The following is a 19,514-nucleotide window of genomic DNA, read 5'->3' as shown; positions in this document are numbered from 1 at the left end:
AAGCCTTTTTGAAATTGGTTGAAAATCTTGCAATTTATTGCTATTTGGCAGTGACGCAAGATGGGTGATAATCGATAATGGCCGTCCCGATCGGCTCATAGCCCGCTTTTAGCATCTAGTTCCATAGACATGGGTATCTCTGACTGCAACAAAAAAAAATCTGACAAGTTTTCGCTTTTCCAATTCTGGCGCTGTCACATAAACGCAACACCAGGCGTGAACAGTCGATCCTCGATGTGTATTGTTCGATCTCTTGGATATTGTTAGCCAATGTCATGGCGTTACTCAAGCAAAGCTGCTGTGTAGCTGGCCGTTTCACAGCAAACCGCCTCTGGTCGGGAGCGCCAAGTATTTCCCATGTCAGTATTTCATTCGAACACTCTGTGAAATTAATTCGGTTTGGAAACATAACATGTGATACTGATTGTTTCATTTGATGTACGCTCCGTCACTGGCCTGCTGTTCTTATAACGTAACAAGGGCAAAGTTTACAAATAAATCGCTGGTTGCGGACAAACTTGACAGTATACATTGCGTAACTACGTGGCATAAGTTAGGATGTGAGCTGTGTCATGAACGGTCATTCCTGTCACCTACAACAGGTCTACACGAGCGGCGTTTCATCTGCGGCGAAGTCTTCTCCCAGACCGACTGACAGGAATGAAAAGACACTGAGTGATGATGATGGTCCAACACTGCAAGACTTCATTTCAGGAGAACTTTCCGAGAGAAGCAACTGGGCAGAGTATAGAGGCAACTTGAAGAGGCAGAAGGGGGAGAGGTGGGTTTTGGGTGCTCAAAAATTTCCATCTTCATTAATTTGGTCTGTTGACTTAGGATAAGATACCATTTAATAAGAAAAAAAGAAACCGTTTCTTTTTTTCTCCCCCTTTCAATGTCATTAGAGCAAATAATGTAATGTAATAAAATGAAATCTTTTTTTGGGCTTTACAAGCTCGTCAGCAGTGTTGTTAATCGTACTTTTAAAAAGTAATTAGTGAGAGTTACAAAAAGTATTTTTATGTTCTACACATTATTACATGATCCATTCTATAACATCTTTCACATCAAATATGTTTACATTAACTGATTGAATTGAACTGTCTTTCTGATTCCCCCCCCGAAAACATAGGTTATACTTTTTACATTTAAAAAAAAAAAAATGTCACCTACATAAGAGTGTAATGTTATACAAACTTTAACATTCAAATGCTGTGAGAAAAAAAGCCTTTTTGTTTTTCCTGTTGAACTGAATCCGCACCGAACCGTGACCTCTGTACCGAGGTACGTACTGAACCATGACTTCTGTGTACTGTCACAAATATTCTGGAGAGAAATATTTTTCAATATGCAGGTGAGGCTCTGAATCGCTTCCATCTCCTACTTTGCTGTAGTTGTTTTATTAAAAAAAAAAAAAAAGATCACACAAGGTTTATGGATACGTTGTTCAAGAAAATGTAGGGCAAGTGACTATTTTTGGTAATGAAAAAAAATAAAAATTATATTGTAGCATCTACAAGGATTAACGCGCACATGGTGATGATGATATATACTCAACAGGCAAACAGTCCCTTATTTTCAATTAATTGTACCTACCTGAACGCCACAAAGTGTACTTTAACAAAAAAAAAAAAAAAAAAAATGCCGGAGTTTAAGATGACGCTCGCCACGCTAAATGCTAATCCGAGCCACCTAGCATCGCGTTTGCAACGGAGTCACAACTCCCTTCCCCACGCCCCCCTCCCGCTCTGCTCTTTCCGTGTCTCTCAGACATCTCGCCTGTGATTCAACCAAATTGTAGTAACACGTGCCTTCACATCGTCAGTAACGGTGTTGCAAAGATGGGAATAGTAATTAATTCTATTACTTACTAGTGACAAAAATAACACCGTTAGTAACCCCGTTATACTCTAACACTGTTATAACAACACCGCTCATTATTATCTTAATAAAACCCCGATTGATTTCTAATATACCGTATTGGCCCGAATATAAGACGGCCCTGATTATAAGGTGACCCCCTTTTTTCAAGACTCAAGTTTGAAAAAAGACTTTTTGAACACCAAATTAATTTTTATACAGAAAATAATTACAGTACATCCGAAACAGATGATTATAACAATATATTTGAGAGAAAAAGCATGTTATTTTGCGTCATTCAAATCTTAATATCTGAACATTTAAATATTTAAACTAAAGTGCAATCACATTTGTAAATGAATGGCTTCTGGTTTTTGAAATGTAAATAAACCAATCTATTGTGATAAAACAACAAAATTGCAATAACTGCATTCACCATCAAAGTGAAGTCTAACTATAACTGTAGTCTTGCAACAAATCTGAATAAGGAAAAACATTGCAATAAAATAATGCAAACTGGTTAAACTAAAAAGAGCAGCTGAGATCTGTCATGACAGCACATCGCTTCAATGATATCTGGCGCCATCTAGCGTCGTGAATGGGGAGAGTAGCGAGATCTGTCATGTCAGAACATCGCTTCAATAATATCTGGCACCATCTAGCGTCGTGAATGGGTATAATTTCTAGACCGCGAATATAAGAGAACCCCCTCTTTTTCAGTGTTATTTCAATGCAAAAAACACGTGTCTTATATTCGGGCCAATACGGTACATATAAAACATTTATTCAGGTTTGTGTAGGAGTTTCAAAAATCAGAATGTATTCTATGCGCTGACATTCAGCAGTTCAAGTTCTTTTAAGAATGAGAGGATTTAGATATGGCGGTTATCTCAGAAATTACATTATGAATAGAAATCAAGAACAATAATGTCTGTTAATAATGCATTACAGCCTCAAAGCATTCTATATCGGTGCCTATTAATGCTTGTCACTGCTTTAAAAATCCCTCTCGCAGGCTTCGGCTGCCCCCTTGGCTGAAGACTGAAATCCCTATTGGTAGAAACTACAACAGGCTGAAGAACTCTCTTAGAGACCTCAACCTTCATACTGTAAGCTACACAAAGTATAACAAAGAAATTTTGATCAATTTGCAAGTAGAAATAAATGGACCCTCTACATTAAGTTGTCAAGAATTTATATAAGTTTAGTTCATCCCATTTAGGTATGTGAGGAAGCCAGGTGTCCTAACATTGGGGAATGCTGGGGAGGAGGAGAGTATTCTACAGCCACAGCCACCATCATGGTCAGTCTGTAACATGCAACTTGGACACATACTTGTATACATTTTTTAATGCATCGTTTGAAAAGATCTACGTTGCCAACGCGCAATGGATGAAAAGAATTCATTTACTATATGCTTTCTTGAAGTAATAGAAAGTGCAGTGATGCTGCTTGAGGTTGTTTATGACGTTTTGTTCGTTATCTCCTCGTGGCCAGCTTATGGGAGACACATGCACCCGTGGATGCCGCTTTTGTTCTGTCAAGACTGCTCGTCTGCCACCGCCTCTGGACCCTGAAGAGCCCTACAACACTGCAAAGGCCATTGTTGCATGGGGCTTGGACTATGTGGTGCTCACTTCTGTGGACAGAGATGGTAAGACAAGAAATGAAAGGGAAACTGCACCTACTCCATAGCAGAAATGTAGCATTTGGAGTTATAATACATAACAGTAGTCTCTTTGATATTCAAACCTACGCTTTGACATTGGTAGATATTGCCGATGGAGGGGCGGAGCATTTCGCCAAGACTGTTTCTCACCTGAAGGAAAGGTAAATGAACTTGATGAAGCGTCATCATCTCTCCTGATTTTTGAGGTAAATGAAAATGAAGACAAAATGGAATTTGAAATAAGCCTAACGTAAATAGCTTGTACTATAAATGGCATTTCTTTAGACTAAGGCTAGGTTCATACTGCCGGTCTTAATGCACAATTTCGATTTTTTGCCATAACTTTTTTTGGCATGCCTGTTCAGACTGCCTTCGTCCATTGAGCCCGTTCAAGTATCACAGATGCGCACTAATTCGCAGTACGAGATTCACTGTGCAAACTGACCCGCAGGCGCAGGAGCATCAAAACAAATGCTGGCTCAACGTCATTCTAGGGCAGGGGTGGGCAAACTTTTTGGCTTGGGGGCCACATTGACTTTTAACATTTGACAAACGGGCCGGGTCAGCACAAGATACTATACATATAAATAACTGCATTTGTTAACAGTGCATATCAAACAAAAAACAGAAAAAAAGCATTGAAGTATTAACATACCTTTTAACGAGAACAGTGTTGTTGATCACCCATTTTAGCCAGTGCATCGAAGTCTGGTGGTATTTCTGTTGTGGCAATTCTCAGAACAGATCTGAGGTGTTCGTCACTCATCTGGGATCTGTGGGGTGCTTTGTTGGTGTTCATCACACTAAAAGTCTGTTCACACACATATGTAGAGCCAAATAACAACAGCATCCTCTGTGCCATCTTCTTAATGTTTGGAAATTTGGCTGCACTTAATGAAGCATAAAACTCATCCAGTTTCAAGGAGTTGAACTTGTCCTTTAACACCATGTCACATTGGAGATAATCAGTTCCAACTGCAACTCCTGTGGCGCCGTTTCCGGGTCGTGTGAGAAGGGACATGTTTGCTTGCATTTCACGAACAAACTTGTGTTTCCCTTGTAGCTTCACGTTCAGCTTGTTAATGTGTGTCAGTATGTCCACAGTAAAAGCTATATCACAAAGCCAATAATCTATGTCATTCAGCTCAGGAAAATGGTCAGTATTCTCAAGTAGCTCCAAAAATGAAATAATGTCCTGTTTGAGCTCCCACACACGTTAACATACTTTTCCCAAACTTAACCAGTGGACATTAGAATGGTAAAGTAACTCCGTGTGATCAGCATCAGTTTCTTCAAGAAAATGAATGAACTGACGATGGTGAAGTCCCCTTGCTCGAATAAAGTAGAATATAATAGAATATCAAAATATGATCACCCTAGAATCTAGGGTGATCATATTTTGATTTCCAAAAAGAGGACACAAATAACAGACATAAATAATCCGCGTTAAGCTTATATGTGACGCACACATACCCCCCCACCACACTTTATTTTTTAATGACTGTTTTCAAGCCCGCCTCTTCCCTAAAAGCCGTGTTCAAGCTCAGGGCTAATGGTAATGTACAACTCCATAGTTAAGTCTCTCTCGCTCTTTGCTAACCTAATTGCTGCATGAATTCTGATCTGGGGGACTTGACACTTCGGACCACAGCCACATTCTGGGAACAATTTGCCCGGATCGGATTTTAACCACAAACGAAAGTGACCTAGATCGGATTTGAAATGGTCCACTTTTCTGTGACCTGTCCCGTTCAGACTGTCAAGTTAATTGTTGGCTCGAGTCAGAAAAACATGAAAAAATTGGATTTGTGCATTAAGACCTGCAGTATGAAACTATCCTAAGTTACTCACACTGCCCCCCCACCAGACACACATTTTTCAATAATGTGACAATCCTAGGTGAGTGACATTGACCACTCACTAATCCAATCCCCGCCCCCCTCCTGTTATGAGTAACGTGCAGACAGTAACGGCAGTCTACTGGGGGCGTCATTGCAACGGTACGGGCACCAATTATAGTTTTAGATAATTAGTGGTGCACCTCGCACGTGTGCCTCTAGCAAATTGCCGTCTCAGGCGACTACCCAACCAGCCCATGCCAGGAGCCGCCATGGCATCAGGTATGATGGTCTATGTGCTGTCTTATTTGTAGATGTGGAGGCCTTCAGTAATTGTTTCTGTTCTTCTTTTTTACACTTTTTCTTTAAAAGCAACTCAAACACTTTTTTAAATTCACCTATATGCAAAGGGCTTTGTTTCTAAGTGGCGAAATAGTTTTTAAAGGCTTCATTGATTTATTGGAGACTGGAGAGCGTCTGTGTGTAGGAATCGCCCATTGCGATGAATCCATATTTTATATATATCTGGTAAAGTGAGCTTTCTTCGTTATTGTTTTGTTTTGTTTCTTTTCTGTTTTTCTCATTGTAATTTTCAGCATTTTAATTTTAATTATTTTTTTTTCAACATTAAAAAGGCACAGAACAATGTTGTGTGGGAGAAAAGTCCCCCCCCCAAAAAAAAAGAAAGAAAGAAAAATACGTTGCTAAAACCAAACTACTGTTCTAAAAACATCGATGCTGTTACCTTCATTTAGGAATCCTCAGATCCTGGTTGAATGTCTGACACCTGATTTCCGGGGTGACCTTGCAGCAGTTGAGAAGATCGCCCTGTCAGGTCTGGATGTATACGCGCACAACGTGGAGACGGTCCGTGAGCTGCAGAGGTAAATATTACTAATGCAACCCCTTTTGCTTAAAGGTGACCTTGTGTCCAATTCAAATTTTTGCAGTTTGTCTTGTGAACCTGACATGAAAGGTTAGAAATGGAAGGTTACCTTTCAGTAGAAGTAGAAAAAGTACACACTCTGAAATATAGAAAATTACAAATGAATTTGTCTCAGGTTGATAGAACTCGTATATAAAAATAAAAACCACTGAATATGGTACAATGGTAAATGGAGAGTACTTATACAGCACATTTATCTACAGTGAATGCATTTTACCAGTGGTGTAACTGCGAAAGTAAGTTAATAAATGAAAAGTAGACCTCACATTTTTGTTCAGGGGGTGAAACTCCAAGACCTATAATATTCATTTTACTTTTTTTTTTTCTTTTCTTTTTTTTTTTAAAATGCTTGGTAAAGCTGCCTTTTTAACACGCCCACTCTGTCATTCTAGGCATGTCCGAGACCCTAGAGCCAACTTTGACCAATCCCTGAGTGTTCTGAAACACGCCAAAGAGGCCAAACCTACTTTACTTACCAAGACGTCTATAATGCTGGGATTGGGAGAGACTGACCAACAAATACAAAATACACTTAACGGTAGGTGCACTGAAAATCTTTGATATTTTGTTTGAAAGGATTGGAGGTCACACAGTTTTTTTATTTTCCAGAGCTACGTGAAGCTGGAGTGGATTGCCTGACACTGGGACAGTACATGCAACCCACCAAACGCCACTTAAAGGTACAGTACATATATGCAGTCCAGAGCAATCCAAACTGTATTTGACCTTATGTCAACTATAAATTTGTATGTGGACTTAGGTGGAAGAATATGTAACTCCAGAGAAGTTTGCATATTGGGAGAAAGTCGGCAATGACATGGGGTTTGTCTACACTGCCAGTGGGCCACTGGTTCGATCCTCCTACAAAGCAGGTGAGAAATGAGGCTTGGGAATGCAAGAAGACCAAATTTGGATCACATTTTTATTGAAGTGATACTGAATTATGAATGAACCCTCTCAGGGACAGTGATCCCGTCGGTGGATATATATTCAAAAGTTATCATTAGCCTAACTAATTCACTGCTAGCCCAGGCCATGTACAGTGGGGAGAACAAGTATTTGATACACTGCAAATGGGTTTTCCCATACTGTATGTATGTATTGTGGTAATTAGTATAAGCAGCAAATCGATATTGAAAATGAAAACACCCATTGAAATAACAGCAATAGCTGTCCAAGCAATCATTTGATCACTTCCAGTCCCTCCCAGTAAAATTGGATGTCTATTGCCACCAGTGGCAGCCAGAGTTAAGCTATGTGAAGTCACAAGCGATTAAAAAAAAAAAAAAAATCCCTGACCAAAATACACACGAGCCACTTTTATTTGGGAAAAAAAAAAAAATTAAATTAGAAATTTTCACTTTTTATTTTTTTAATTATTTTTGAAAAAATGTTTAGAATTATTTACCTTTTTTTTCTTTACTACTAATGGCTTTTTTACTTGCATTTTTTGTTTTAATTGCTATTTAAAGGGCCTGTAAGGGATTTAGGGAGTTTAAAAGTTAATTCAAATACTTTTCTACTCCATGTATGCGCCACCAACGCCTTGATGAGTACACAGAGACTTGACGTATTAACAGAGACTGCCCCTTAAAGCCCTTTTCCTTACCTTTAATTAGAGATGTCCCGATCGATCGGGTCCGATCACGTCATTTTCAAAGTATCGGAATCGGCAAAAAAATATCGGACAGGCCTTTTTTAAAATATATATATATTTTTTAATTAAATCGTTTTCTAATTGTATTTAACGTTACAGACAAAATGTCTTACACTCATCCAGAGTCTTTAGTTTTGGTTTAAAGATTGGTTCATAATCACAACAAACATCCTCCCCTGCCATTTATTGTCGCACTCACAAAGTGTGGCACCGAAAAAAACTTGGAACATGGAAGTGACGTCGTGTAACTTTATTTTAAGCGGAGGGCGTTAAGCGTGAGTTTTATTCATTTTTTTTCTTAATGCATTGCCAAAATGTATATGATCGGGAAAAATTATCGGGAATGATTGGAATTGATTCGGGAGCAAAAAAAAGCAATCAGATCGGGAAATATCGGGATCGGCAGATACTCAAACTAAAACGATCGGGATCGGATCGGAGCAAAAAAACATGATCGGAACAACCCAGGGGCGGACTGGTAATCTGTGGGTTCTGGAGGATCACAGAACGGCCGGCGGCCGCCATTCATTATACATGACTGTTTTTATCCCCCCTAGCCTCTGATTATCTACAGTTCGCATCCAATCCGACAGGTGGCAGCAATCGCCAGTCTTATAGAAGAACGAAGAAAGCACAGAGTAGCCTTCATTGGTTCCTTGTGGAAGCAAAATAGCGAGAAGCGTTAATGCATAATGTGGATGTGGTGACAAAAAAAGAAAAGAGAAGGGTGGCGCGGAGAAGGTTAGGGAGAAAAAAAAATTAAAGAAACTGGAGGGCGAAGCATAAAAATGTCATAAGTTGACAAATATTTTCGCAAGCAGCAGTCTGGCTGCAACGGCCACGTCGGGTAACAGCAGCCCAGCCCCCGGCGATGGTGAGAGGGGGAGCGGCAGCCGCTCTGGCGTGCAGCCGGTGCAGGGGGAGAGAGAAAAGAAGAGAGAGGGGTTAATGATAAGCTGGTGGAAGTTCCCCAGACAAGCGCAGGGCAAGTAAAAAGGGATGAAGAGGGTCACTTGCTCGGTATACTGCCAATTGTTATCCACCAGGTAGCTACATTTTAAATGGAATAAATGACAGTTAAAGGGTTAGTGCCAGCTAGTCCATCTGCAATCGTGTCAAGTTAGAGCATGCTAGTCCTACTATCACTCTCCTAAGAAAAAATATTTTAGCTGTAAAACAACGTATGCACACGCAGCTGCAATATTAATTCAGAAGAAATATAACAAAATATTAATAAAAAGATTGGTTTTAGTTTAAAGTTTAGGTAGTTAAATTGATATGATATATATTTTTAGTCATTTATATATCGTTTTGTTTTCTGGTTAATACTTTCCAATGAAGGTTATGTATACAGGATTTGTCTTGAAGTGTTTATTGTATTTTCATTGAAATTTATTATTTGTATGGCAAGATTAATTATGACAGGGGTCTCCAAACCGGTCCTCATGGGCCGCTGTGGAGCCTGGTTTTTGTTTCAACCGATCGAGTAGCGACAGTTTAACCAATGAAGTTTCTGCTAAAACAAGCAGCATCTGACTGCAATCAACTGACTACACTTGTAAGACACCAGATTGGTGCATAGGTGTTGTCTTGTTTTGTTGGAATGAAATCCTGCGCCCGCTGCGGCTCTATGTGGAATAGTTTGGAGACCACTGAATTGTGGCATAAAAAATGAAATCATTTTAGAGACAGAGATATATAGAGATATATTATAATCAATTGGATACATAAAACTTGATTTGAAAAATAAATTCTTTCATTTGTTTATTCAGGTTGAGCATAGAGCTAGTACAGAAAATGAACCCAACTCCAGTTCAGCCTTGCAGTACTTTGAGCGCCCCAAGTCAGACAGTAACAGTCTAGACACATTTTCTTCATTTTCTCTCAAAGTGCACGAAATTAATGCATTTTACAATAAAATGTAAAAAAAAAAAAATTTTCCCCCGGGGGGGTTGGTTGGGTTTCATGCCCCCGGACCCCCCTAGGGGATCTGTGTTTCCCTTCGTATAGCGATTCTTGTGGGCTGGGCTGAGTCAAAGTCCAGGGCTGCTTTTTAGTCCCAGTCCGCCCCTGGAACAACCCTACCTTTAATAGAAGGTGAACACGCGCTTGTGCACGTCCACACACGTCCCCGCAGCAGCAGCGCTGTTTTACAGAGGCTGCGCCTAGTCTCTGCTTTGCAAAAACACTTTTATAACCCACTTGAGACTTGCTACTAACTTTTTTTAAAAATGATTTTATGGGCAAAACGCTCGTTGCTTTGTGTTCGTGCTCGTACAAGCATGCGCACCATGCACAAGCTGCAGTTACGCTTCATGCCGGAGGTAGCAGTTTCGAGTTAGAAAGGGACAACTCTGTACAGTCTCTTTAAATTGTTTTTCCAAAGTGGATCCTTCAATGATTTCATTTATTTTATTTACAATTATTTATATAAAATATATTTATCTCCCATTGCAAATTACATGTGGCCGAAACTATTTCTACTACTACAATTGGATGTCAAATAGTGGCCTCACAATATCGTGCCATAGGCCGGAATTGGCCTTTGGGCCGCAATTTTGAGACCCCCGTCCAATATGAATGTAATAAAAACATTTACTGAAAAGAAATGGTTAATTCCTGCACGAATGAGTTAACCATTTGTCTCCACTCTACAGGAGAGTTCTTCCTGAAGAATTTGCTTAAGAAGAAAAAAGCAGAAGCTGTCATAGAAGAATGAAGCGCAACAAACCTGGCAGCTCTCTATAAACACATATACATTGCTGACACAATGCATCGCTTCAAACTGCAGCATACACACAATGCAGAACATTTTCAGAAAATAAAATGCACACCAAAGTGACTTTAAAAAAAAAATAATAGAAGGGGGCAGTGAGCTTGAAAACACAACATCCATCATGGACTATTTCAAGAGATAATTAAAGAGAAGATGAGCGGGGAGAGGCCAGCAGGTATATAGATGACTACCTAGGTGTCAACTGTCCATGCAGAGAAAATAAAGCTGCATTCTTTGCAGCTCAGGGACCTTTAATTAGGGATGCACTGAAATTAAACTTCTCAGCCAAAAGTGAGATGAAGAAACAAAATCCAAAACACTGAAATACATTACAATACATGATTTTTTCTTTTTAATTAATAATTATTTGCTTGGATGATTTTTTGCACTTTGCAGCACTTGCAGGAATGTGAGCTCCTGGCACATTTGAATCAGTGAAAATCAGTGAAATAATTTACTGTAAATAGAAATAGACTCCGCATGTACGGTATATATTTTAGAAAATAAAACATACAATGGAGTAAAATTAGGATGATTTTCCCCTCTGAAGTCTATACTCCTGTAAAACCTTTTCACTGGGAATTTGGGAGTCACCCGTAGATCAGTGCTGCTAGGTGCAACTGCCTCAAGTGTGGAAATTTTTCAGAGAAAATTAAGAACAGTAGACTGCAGAATGCACAAACAATGAGAAGCCAGACTGTTTCCTGTTTTCTTTCAATAGCAAAAGAGTTTCATTTCGAAACAAACTTTTGGCCGCACTTTTTGGGGCATCCCTACTTCTAATCACATCCCATCCCCACCATTTTAAATGTATTTAAGAACACTTTTGATGCTTGCCACTGCTGCTGCTGGTAGGGTTATTTCAACATGTTCTTTTGGAATGCACAATATTTAAAGAAGCCAATGTCTGCAATGAATTTCTGTTATAATTTGTACATGTTATTTCAGATGTACTTTTGTAATATCTTTGTACCATAAATCATAGTGTTTTCGACACTTTTTAAGTACCATGAAAACTGCTATATCTTGTGTGACCAAACTTCCAACTCCCATCCAACTACACAGCGGCATGTAAAAGTTTGAGCACTCCAGATATATACCTAGACTCATAACATTTTATTTGAAGTGGTATATTTTTTAAATTAAAGACTTACTCATTCAGGAATTGTTGATTTTATTGCATTTGCCCTTTATATACAGCGGACACGTACAGCATTATGATTTATTAAAAAAATTATAAAATTGTACAAAAATAACAGCTGGAATGATACTTAAAATGGTGAAATGTGCACCTATAATTGACTACATGTAAAATTGCTTGATCAATATCATAGGAATGAATTTACATTAGTGTGTTTAGAAAGATTTAAACGTAAATAAAAATTCGAGACTGAAGATTGAACTTGTCAACCCACTACAGCGGAGCCTTAACTCATATGGCTTGTATGACTCGCTATAGATTTTAAGGCAGGATTTGACAGCAAAGTAACTCAGGAGCTACCATTGGACATTGCTGTTGAATTTGTCAAACGGTTGGAGGTGGAATGCATTGCATGCAAACAGTTTTAAACTTTGGCTTTCTTGACAGAAGGCTCATTGGCATTAATGGGGGGACATACAGCAGCAGGAGTGTAAGGAACTCGTGCTGCAGCCAGTTTCTTCCCGATGATTTCAATCTGACAAGAAAAACAGATGTCAATAAGATTCAAGTGAAGTTCGAGTTGCATCTCATTTTTGGCACCCAGATGTTTGGACACCTTTTCACATCCATTCTGCAACTTCACCTGAAGCTTAATGTTACATATGTTCTCAATGTTGTTTATTTTAATGGGATTTCCATTATATTTTATGTTAGGTTTGACATGTGTGTGTGTGGCTTGTTTTTCACCTGGAAACCGATGTCCTGAAGGTGTGCGTGGAGGTGGTCCAGCACTCTGCGACCATCAAATATAAAGGCTGGCTTGAGCATGGTTTTGTAAATCTTCTTATAATCCAGTTCCTGTGGCGAGATGAGGGGTCTAAACTATTTCTTAGCGGAAGTTTTACAAACAAACAAAAAAAAAAGACTAGTGACCTTAAACATGTCCCACTCGGTACAGATGACTAATGCGTGTGCACTCTTGCAAGCCTCGTAAGGGTCCGTGGTCACTGTCACCAGCTCTGAAACTGATTCAACACATTAGTTACTTTTCCAAGTTTTACCTTTATACTCATTAGTCAACACATTGGTGTAAGCCATTTTAGCCTTTTTACACAACTGAAGGAAATCTATTGTTCAGTACAACATAGTAAACACAAAATCACACATATGCACAACTTACCTCTTTCAGGTTTGTCTTCGGAGATGCTGGGCTGTTTAAGGTCCTGAATAATTTGCTGTTTAAGAACTTTTGGGTCATAGATGAATAGTTTCGCCCCTTCATCCATCAGATATTTGCAGATGTAAATACTGGATGACTCTCTGGGGTTACAAACAAAAAAGGTAAAAAGGGAAGGCGTTAGTTCGGACTAGGCATGTGCCAGTATCACGGTTTCATAGTATCTCAATTACAGCTCTAAAATGTGTTACTTTGAGATGTATGTGTTGAAAAAAACCTTTTTGCATAGAACCGGATTTTTCTTTTCAAAACATTAGCAAAATCGAACATAAGTACAATGTTAAGTTGAAAATAAACAAAAAACTGAAATATTCTAAATAAAATTTAAATGAATGCAGTCATTTAGATGTGCCTAATCCCACAGCCAAAGCTCAACATTATTAAAATCACAACAAAAATAATGATTTTCTATAAAAAGCACATGTGTATGACTCGTATCATGTTTAATTATACACACACTCGCTTTCTCAACACAGTTGCCAGAGAGAGGAAAAAAAACAAACAACACTTTTTACCACCGCTAGACACACTAAAAACACTGGAGTTAACTCTCGTAGCTGGTGGGAAATATTCATGACAGCGTTTACTGACCTTTAATTTTGTATAAACGCAAAATCATATTGGAGGTATTGCCTTCTCGGCAGCCGCCCTCCGCAAACATGTTTTACGTGTCGGTTGGCCATCCTCCTCTAAGCTGCGGCAGTCTGTAAATTTTCTGTAGCCGAACTATTCCTATATCAGCAATTTCATTTTCTTCGATGGGGCAAGAAGTTCAGGAGTTTCACCTCCTCCAGCCATCGTGTAACACAGCTGACTGACATTGAGAAACAACCGGTGGGGGAGGGTTGAGCCTTGCAGCTGCAAGCAAGATTTCTCTCTGCATTTTTGGGACTTAAAAAATAGCTAATACTGTAGGGAAGGTATGACGGAAATTTTTTTGCAGTTTTGAAACCCAGACATTTTCATACCACGATATACCTTGAAACTGGTAATTGGCACATGTCTTGTCTGGACCTTGTATTACATCAATGCAATGAAGAAACACCCTTTCCACGCCACCACACACAGAAACTCACAATGTACTGTTTATGATTAACATATTACTAATGTTATAAAAGCATGGGTAAAGGTCAGACCTCGTGTCTCCAGTGTCTTTTTTGAAAGAGAAGCCCAGCAGAGCAATTTTTTTGCCTGTCACTGTGTTGAAGAGGCAGTCAATGATCCTACAGGCAAACCGACGTCTTTGGTACTCATTCATATCAATCACCTGAGATAGGGGAGAGGACGAGAAACCCCACAATAAAAAAATTACCTCCAAGACGTATAAACAGTACACAATTAGTATCTTGGCTCTCCTCACCTGTTGCCAGTAGGATGCGACCTCAGGCAGGTTTAAGGCTTCACACAAATAAACCAGATTGAGGACATCCTTCTGAAAACAGCTTCCACCAAAACCTGGAAGAGAGATATAAAGGAGTATATAATTAATCATACATAAATCTTCACTATGCTTACTCGTCCATGTGGTTACTGGCGGTGAACTCTTGGCTCAATGTCATATCTCCTCCAACTAGCTTGACACTGAAGTAAGCATTGGAAATTTGTTTACATAATTTTATTGTTTTACCTTTAATCTCATACTTTGTAGTTCAAACCTCATTTTATGCTATTCTTCCAGGACCACAAGCGTGCAATTTGCTCTCATTCATACACTCAACAATGTTCATTTAATTATGAGTTGACTTTGAAAATTTGGATTTACTGACTGATTTTTCATGCCCTGTTAGTGCACAGCTATATATACAGTGCCTTGCAAAAGCATTCAGCCCCCTTGAACCTTGCAACCTTTCGCCACATTTCAGGCTTCAAACAAAGATATAAAATTTTAATTTTTTGTCAAGAATCAACAACAAGTGGGACACAATCGTGAAGTGGAACAAAATTTATTGGATAATTTAAACTTTTTTAACAAATAAAAAACTGAAAAGTGGGGCGTGCAATATTATTCGGCCCCCTTGCGTTAATACTTTGTAGCGCCACCTTTTGCTCCAATTACAGCTGCAAGTCGCTTGGGGTATGTTTCTATCAGTTTTGCACATCGAGAGACTGACATTCTTGCCCATTCTTCCTTGCAAAACAGCTCGAGCTCAGTGAGGTTGGATGGAGAGTGTTTGTGAACAGCAGTCTTCAGCTCTTTCCACAGATTCTCGATTGGATTCAGGTCTGGACTTTGACTTGGCCATTCTAACACCTGGATACGTTTATTTTTTAACCATTCCATTGTAGATTTGGCTTTATGTTTTGGATCATTGTCCTGTTGGAAGATAATCTCCGTCCCAGTCTCAGGTCTTGTACAGATACCAACAGGTTTTCTTCCAGAATGTTCCTGTATTTGGCTGCATCCATCTTCCCGTCAATTTTAACCATCTTCCCTGTCCCTGCTGAAGAAAAGCAGGCCCAAACCATAATGCTGCCACCACCATGTTTGACAGTGGGAATGGTGTGTTCAGGGTGATGAGCTGTGTTGCTTTTACGCCAAACATATCGTTTTGCATTGTGGCCAAAAAGTTCAATTTTGGTTTCATCTGACCAGAGCACCTTCTTCCACATGTTTGGTGTGTCTCCCAGGTGGCTTGTGGCAAACTTTAAACGAGACTTTTTATGGATATCTTTGAGAAATGGCTTTCTTCTTGCCACTCTTCCATAAAGGCCAGATTTGTGCAGTGTACGACTGATTGTTGTCCTATGGACAGACTCTCCCACCTCAGCTGTAGATCTCTGCAGCTCATCCAGAGTGATCATGGGCCTCTTGGCTGCATCTCTGATCAGTTTTCTCCTTGTTTGAGAAGAAAGTTTGGAAGGACGGCCGGGTCTTGGTAGATTTGCAGTGGTCTGATGCTCCTTCCATTTCAATATGATGGCTTGCACAGTGCTCCTTGAGATGTTTAAAGCTTGGGAAATCTTTTTGTATCCAAATCCGGCTTTAAACTTCTCCACAACAGTATCTCGGACCTGCCTGGTGTGTTCCTTGGTTTTCATAATGCTCTCTGCACTTTAAACAGAACCCTGAGACTATCACAGAGCAGGTGCATTTATACGGAGACTTGATTACACACAGGTGGATTCTATTTATCATCATCGGTCATTTAGGACAACATTGGATCATTCAGAGATCCTCACTGAACTTCTGGAGTGAGTTTGCTGCACTGAAAGTAAAGGGGCCGAATAATATTGCACGCCCCACTTTTCAGTTTTTTATGTTAAAAAAAAGTTTAAATGATCCAATAAATGTTGTTCCACTTCACGATTGTGTCCCACTTGTTGTTGATTCTTGACAAAAAAATTAAATTTCATATCTTTATGTTTGAAGCCTGAAATGTGGTGAAAGGTTGCAAGATTCAAGGGGGCCGAATACTTTTGCAAGGCACTGTATATATTTATTACCATAGACGCGACACATTTTTTAGTGACTGTTTAAAATATTCTTGTCTTCACTCATCTCATTTATAGATGGATGCCAAGGCAGGTTTTTTTTTTGTCACGTACCTTTTCCTCCTGTCACTCATTTTCTTAACTCGACTATTACTGAGCACTTGACGCTCATTTATGTGCTTAGTGTAGCATAATTGTTAGTCCTCCTTCCTATAAACCACTCATGTGCATGCACTGCGTGGGAACAAAAAAAGTGAATGCCGATCAGAAGGCAGTTGCTGTCATTCATAACTTGTTCTACTCGTTCTAAAAGCTGTGTTAGTTTGTGACCAACACGTCATCATTAGCAATTTCTCCCATTAAGTCCTCCATGGTAGTAGTTTGGCCTACAACCTTGCATTTGAATTCTAATTCCACACAGACCGCCATTGGTTTTAATCATTCATGGCACCACTTCTTACCCACGCTGGCTTTGAGAAAGCTGCTGCCTATTCTCTGGTCCATGCCAATGGCCTTAGCGACCTCCTCCACATCAGCCCCGGTGGCCTCGCACAGCGCACTGATACTGTTGATGCTGCTGATTCGCTGCGCTAGGAATGCATTTGCTGCCTGTGTACACCAAATTATTTGAAGTTTATAGAAACCAGCACACAATTCTTACAGAGATTAGAAGAGACAATGGTAAATAGCACGTATCACAATTGATATTTTCTTTTTGTTGAAGTCAAATTTTCCCTACACGCACCAGTTTGGACAGCTCTGATGACCACGTGTTAGTGGTGATGATTCTGGCCTTGGGCACCCAGTGTTCATACACGGCACATAATGCTTTGATTGCACTTTGACCCTCTGGTGTCTCATCTCCACCAATCAAGACGCGGTCAGGCTCCTTCAAATTCTTCACCGCTGTTCCCTCAGCAAGAAACTCAGGGTTGGACAACACCTGAGGCAAAAGGGTATCGTGAGACCATAGGGGATGAAGTCACCCACAATAAATACCAATACCAACAAATACACACATGTAGGTTGAGGCTAGGCTTGGTGTTTGCGTCGAAGATCCGGCGAATGCTCTCAGCAGCTCGCACCGGGACAGTGCTTTTCTCTGTGACTATCTTGTAGCCATCAGATACCTCCACAATCCTCCGAGCGCACGATTCAATATACTTGAGATCGGCGGCACGGCCTTTCCCCATGCCGTAGGTCTTGGTGGGGGTGTTTACCTACATTGGCATTCTTTTCAGTTTGAATTCAAGTGGAGAGCTTGAGAATTGTGTATGTTCACATGGGTGTGACTGGAAAACTCACGGAGATAAAAACAAGGTCAGCGTCCCTAATGGCTGAGTCAATGTCTGTGGAAAAAAATAAGTTCCTCCCTCTGCATGATTCAACCACCTCTTTCAGGCCAGGCTGTGAGGGAGACGAAAAGAGATTGTTTTGGTGAAAAGAGCTTCACAACCCCACTCACGTCACAATGATGCAATTGCAATGAGCCATCTGGAACTCTTTTTCCCCTTATGTTGAAATACTCTGGTCACAAATGGTTGCATGTCAACATTTACTCAGCCAAAGCCCACCACCCACCCTCTAAAATTTGGTTTAGCTCAACATTTCTGACCACACCCAGTTACCACGATGAAATCTTTAATATCAGGCATGGCAATAAAGGAAGCTTGGTGAGCAGCCACTCCTTATTCTCAGGTGACGTGCTTGGACTTACAATATCTGGACAGTTGATCATAAAACATACCTCACAAAGCAGGCAATTTAGAAGCAAAGTTGCAAACCTGTCTTTTATTGCCCTTAACCCCACACCAATTATTTAATACAGTCCAAAACTGGTACGATTGGTTAAGCTTTTGTGGAAAATTTGTTTTACAGAATTTGTGAAAAGAACCCGAAGGCTGAAACAATACCTCATATATGGGAAGCGTGTCTGAGTTCCAGGCATTGATTCGGAACTCGTTGATATCGACAACAGTCACGGTGATCTCTGGACACATTTGGGCTATCACACTGCATGTTGGGCCTCCCACGTAGCCGGCACCAATGCAACAGATTCTTTTAATTTCGAACATCTGTATGGTGGGGGGGAAAATGCTTAAAGTGTCAGCAGTGAATATCTACCAATAAAATCCAATGGGCCTTGGAGAACAAAGTATTAGGATACAACTCTCGTCATTATATCACTGAAAAAATCAAGTATTGGGCTGCTTCTTCCTAAATGTCAAAAAGTAGTGTGGACTTGAATTCAGATGCTTGATTTTGCTACAGTAATTCGGGAGTGGGTTGTATCTAAAATGTTAAAAGTTGACACCTAAATATTTTCCAACCAACAGTGCCAGTCGAACCCCGATAGCCACGTTGAAAACATATATAAAGAGCCATTCATTCCACTGCATCCAGGTCCCACACGGGCACACAGACATACATTGAGGGATTCCTCGGAATCCTTAGCTACAAGCCTCCTGTGCACACCAACAGATTAGCAACACTTCAATTTGGCCGATTCACTCTTATTCACCAATTCAAAGAGGATGTTAAAGGGTAAATAAATGAGGTGGCTAGCTTGCGGTATTTTACCTCTGCCAACACGACACCCAACTTTAGGATATTCTTCAGCCTCTTAAATTTTTGTCGGAGTTGGGTGACAAGCGAACAGCTACTTAGCACAATAACTTAAAAAATAGAATGGAAAAAAAAAAAAAGGAAAAACCTAGACTAATTTGGATAACACTCAAAGCGTAAATTTACCTTTCGCGTGTTCTCTTAAATGGTCCGCTTCAATCCTTCTACTGATGAGAAGCGGCTCTGTCAGTGATGAGTCGTTGTAGTTGACTTACTAGTGACGCAACCAAGCTTCCGGTTATTGGATTTTCACTTTAAAAGTTGGATAAATTCCAACGTCCTGTTCAGTGAAACGAAACAAGCAAACAAAAACAACTGGACGATGGATAATCA

General features: G+C 39.9%; 2 protein-coding genes across 4 annotated transcripts; one reads left to right on the top strand and one right to left on the bottom strand.

Moving 5' to 3' along the window:
- The first annotated feature begins 229 nt into the window (after window positions 1-229).
- On the top strand, window positions 230-12,157 carry lias (lipoic acid synthetase). The gene is made up of 11 exons (XM_057843965.1): window positions 230-359; window positions 603-781; window positions 2,876-2,969; window positions 3,083-3,163; window positions 3,358-3,514; window positions 3,633-3,690; window positions 6,123-6,251; window positions 6,706-6,851; window positions 6,923-6,993; window positions 7,074-7,185; window positions 10,628-12,157. The coding sequence occupies exons 1-11, from the start codon at window positions 276-278 to the stop codon at window positions 10,687-10,689; spliced, it is 1,173 nt and encodes a 390-aa protein (XP_057699948.1). The 5' UTR covers window positions 230-275; the 3' UTR covers window positions 10,690-12,157.
- ugdh (UDP-glucose 6-dehydrogenase) lies at window positions 1,160-19,403 on the bottom strand. Of its 3 annotated transcripts, XM_057843963.1 has the most exons (15): window positions 19,308-19,403; window positions 18,470-18,631; window positions 17,862-17,963; window positions 17,576-17,776; window positions 17,302-17,499; window positions 17,018-17,165; window positions 14,485-14,579; window positions 14,261-14,391; window positions 13,068-13,207; window positions 12,821-12,912; window positions 12,635-12,745; window positions 6,113-12,422; window positions 4,185-4,639; window positions 3,617-3,723; window positions 1,160-3,499 (listed from the first exon to the last, which is right to left on the bottom strand). In XM_057843963.1, the coding sequence occupies exons 2-12, from the start codon at window positions 18,629-18,631 to the stop codon at window positions 12,312-12,314; spliced, it is 1,491 nt and encodes a 496-aa protein (XP_057699946.1). In that variant the 5' UTR covers window positions 19,308-19,403; the 3' UTR covers window positions 1,160-3,499; window positions 3,617-3,723; window positions 4,185-4,639; window positions 6,113-12,311. The 3 variants fall into 3 exon arrangements, with proteins under 3 accessions (XP_057699946.1, XP_057699947.1, XP_057699945.1); XM_057843964.1 differs by lacking the exon at window positions 3,617-3,723; XM_057843962.1 differs by lacking the exons at window positions 3,617-3,723; window positions 4,185-4,639.
- Between the last annotated feature and the right edge of the window lie 111 nt (window positions 19,404-19,514).

Source organism: Corythoichthys intestinalis, chromosome 8 (assembly GCF_030265065.1).
Source record: "Corythoichthys intestinalis isolate RoL2023-P3 chromosome 8, ASM3026506v1, whole genome shotgun sequence".
Taxonomy (NCBI): Eukaryota; Metazoa; Chordata; class Actinopteri; order Syngnathiformes; family Syngnathidae; genus Corythoichthys; species Corythoichthys intestinalis.
The sequence above is the reverse complement of the archived record's forward strand: the minus strand, read 5'-3'. Positions and strand labels throughout refer to the sequence as shown.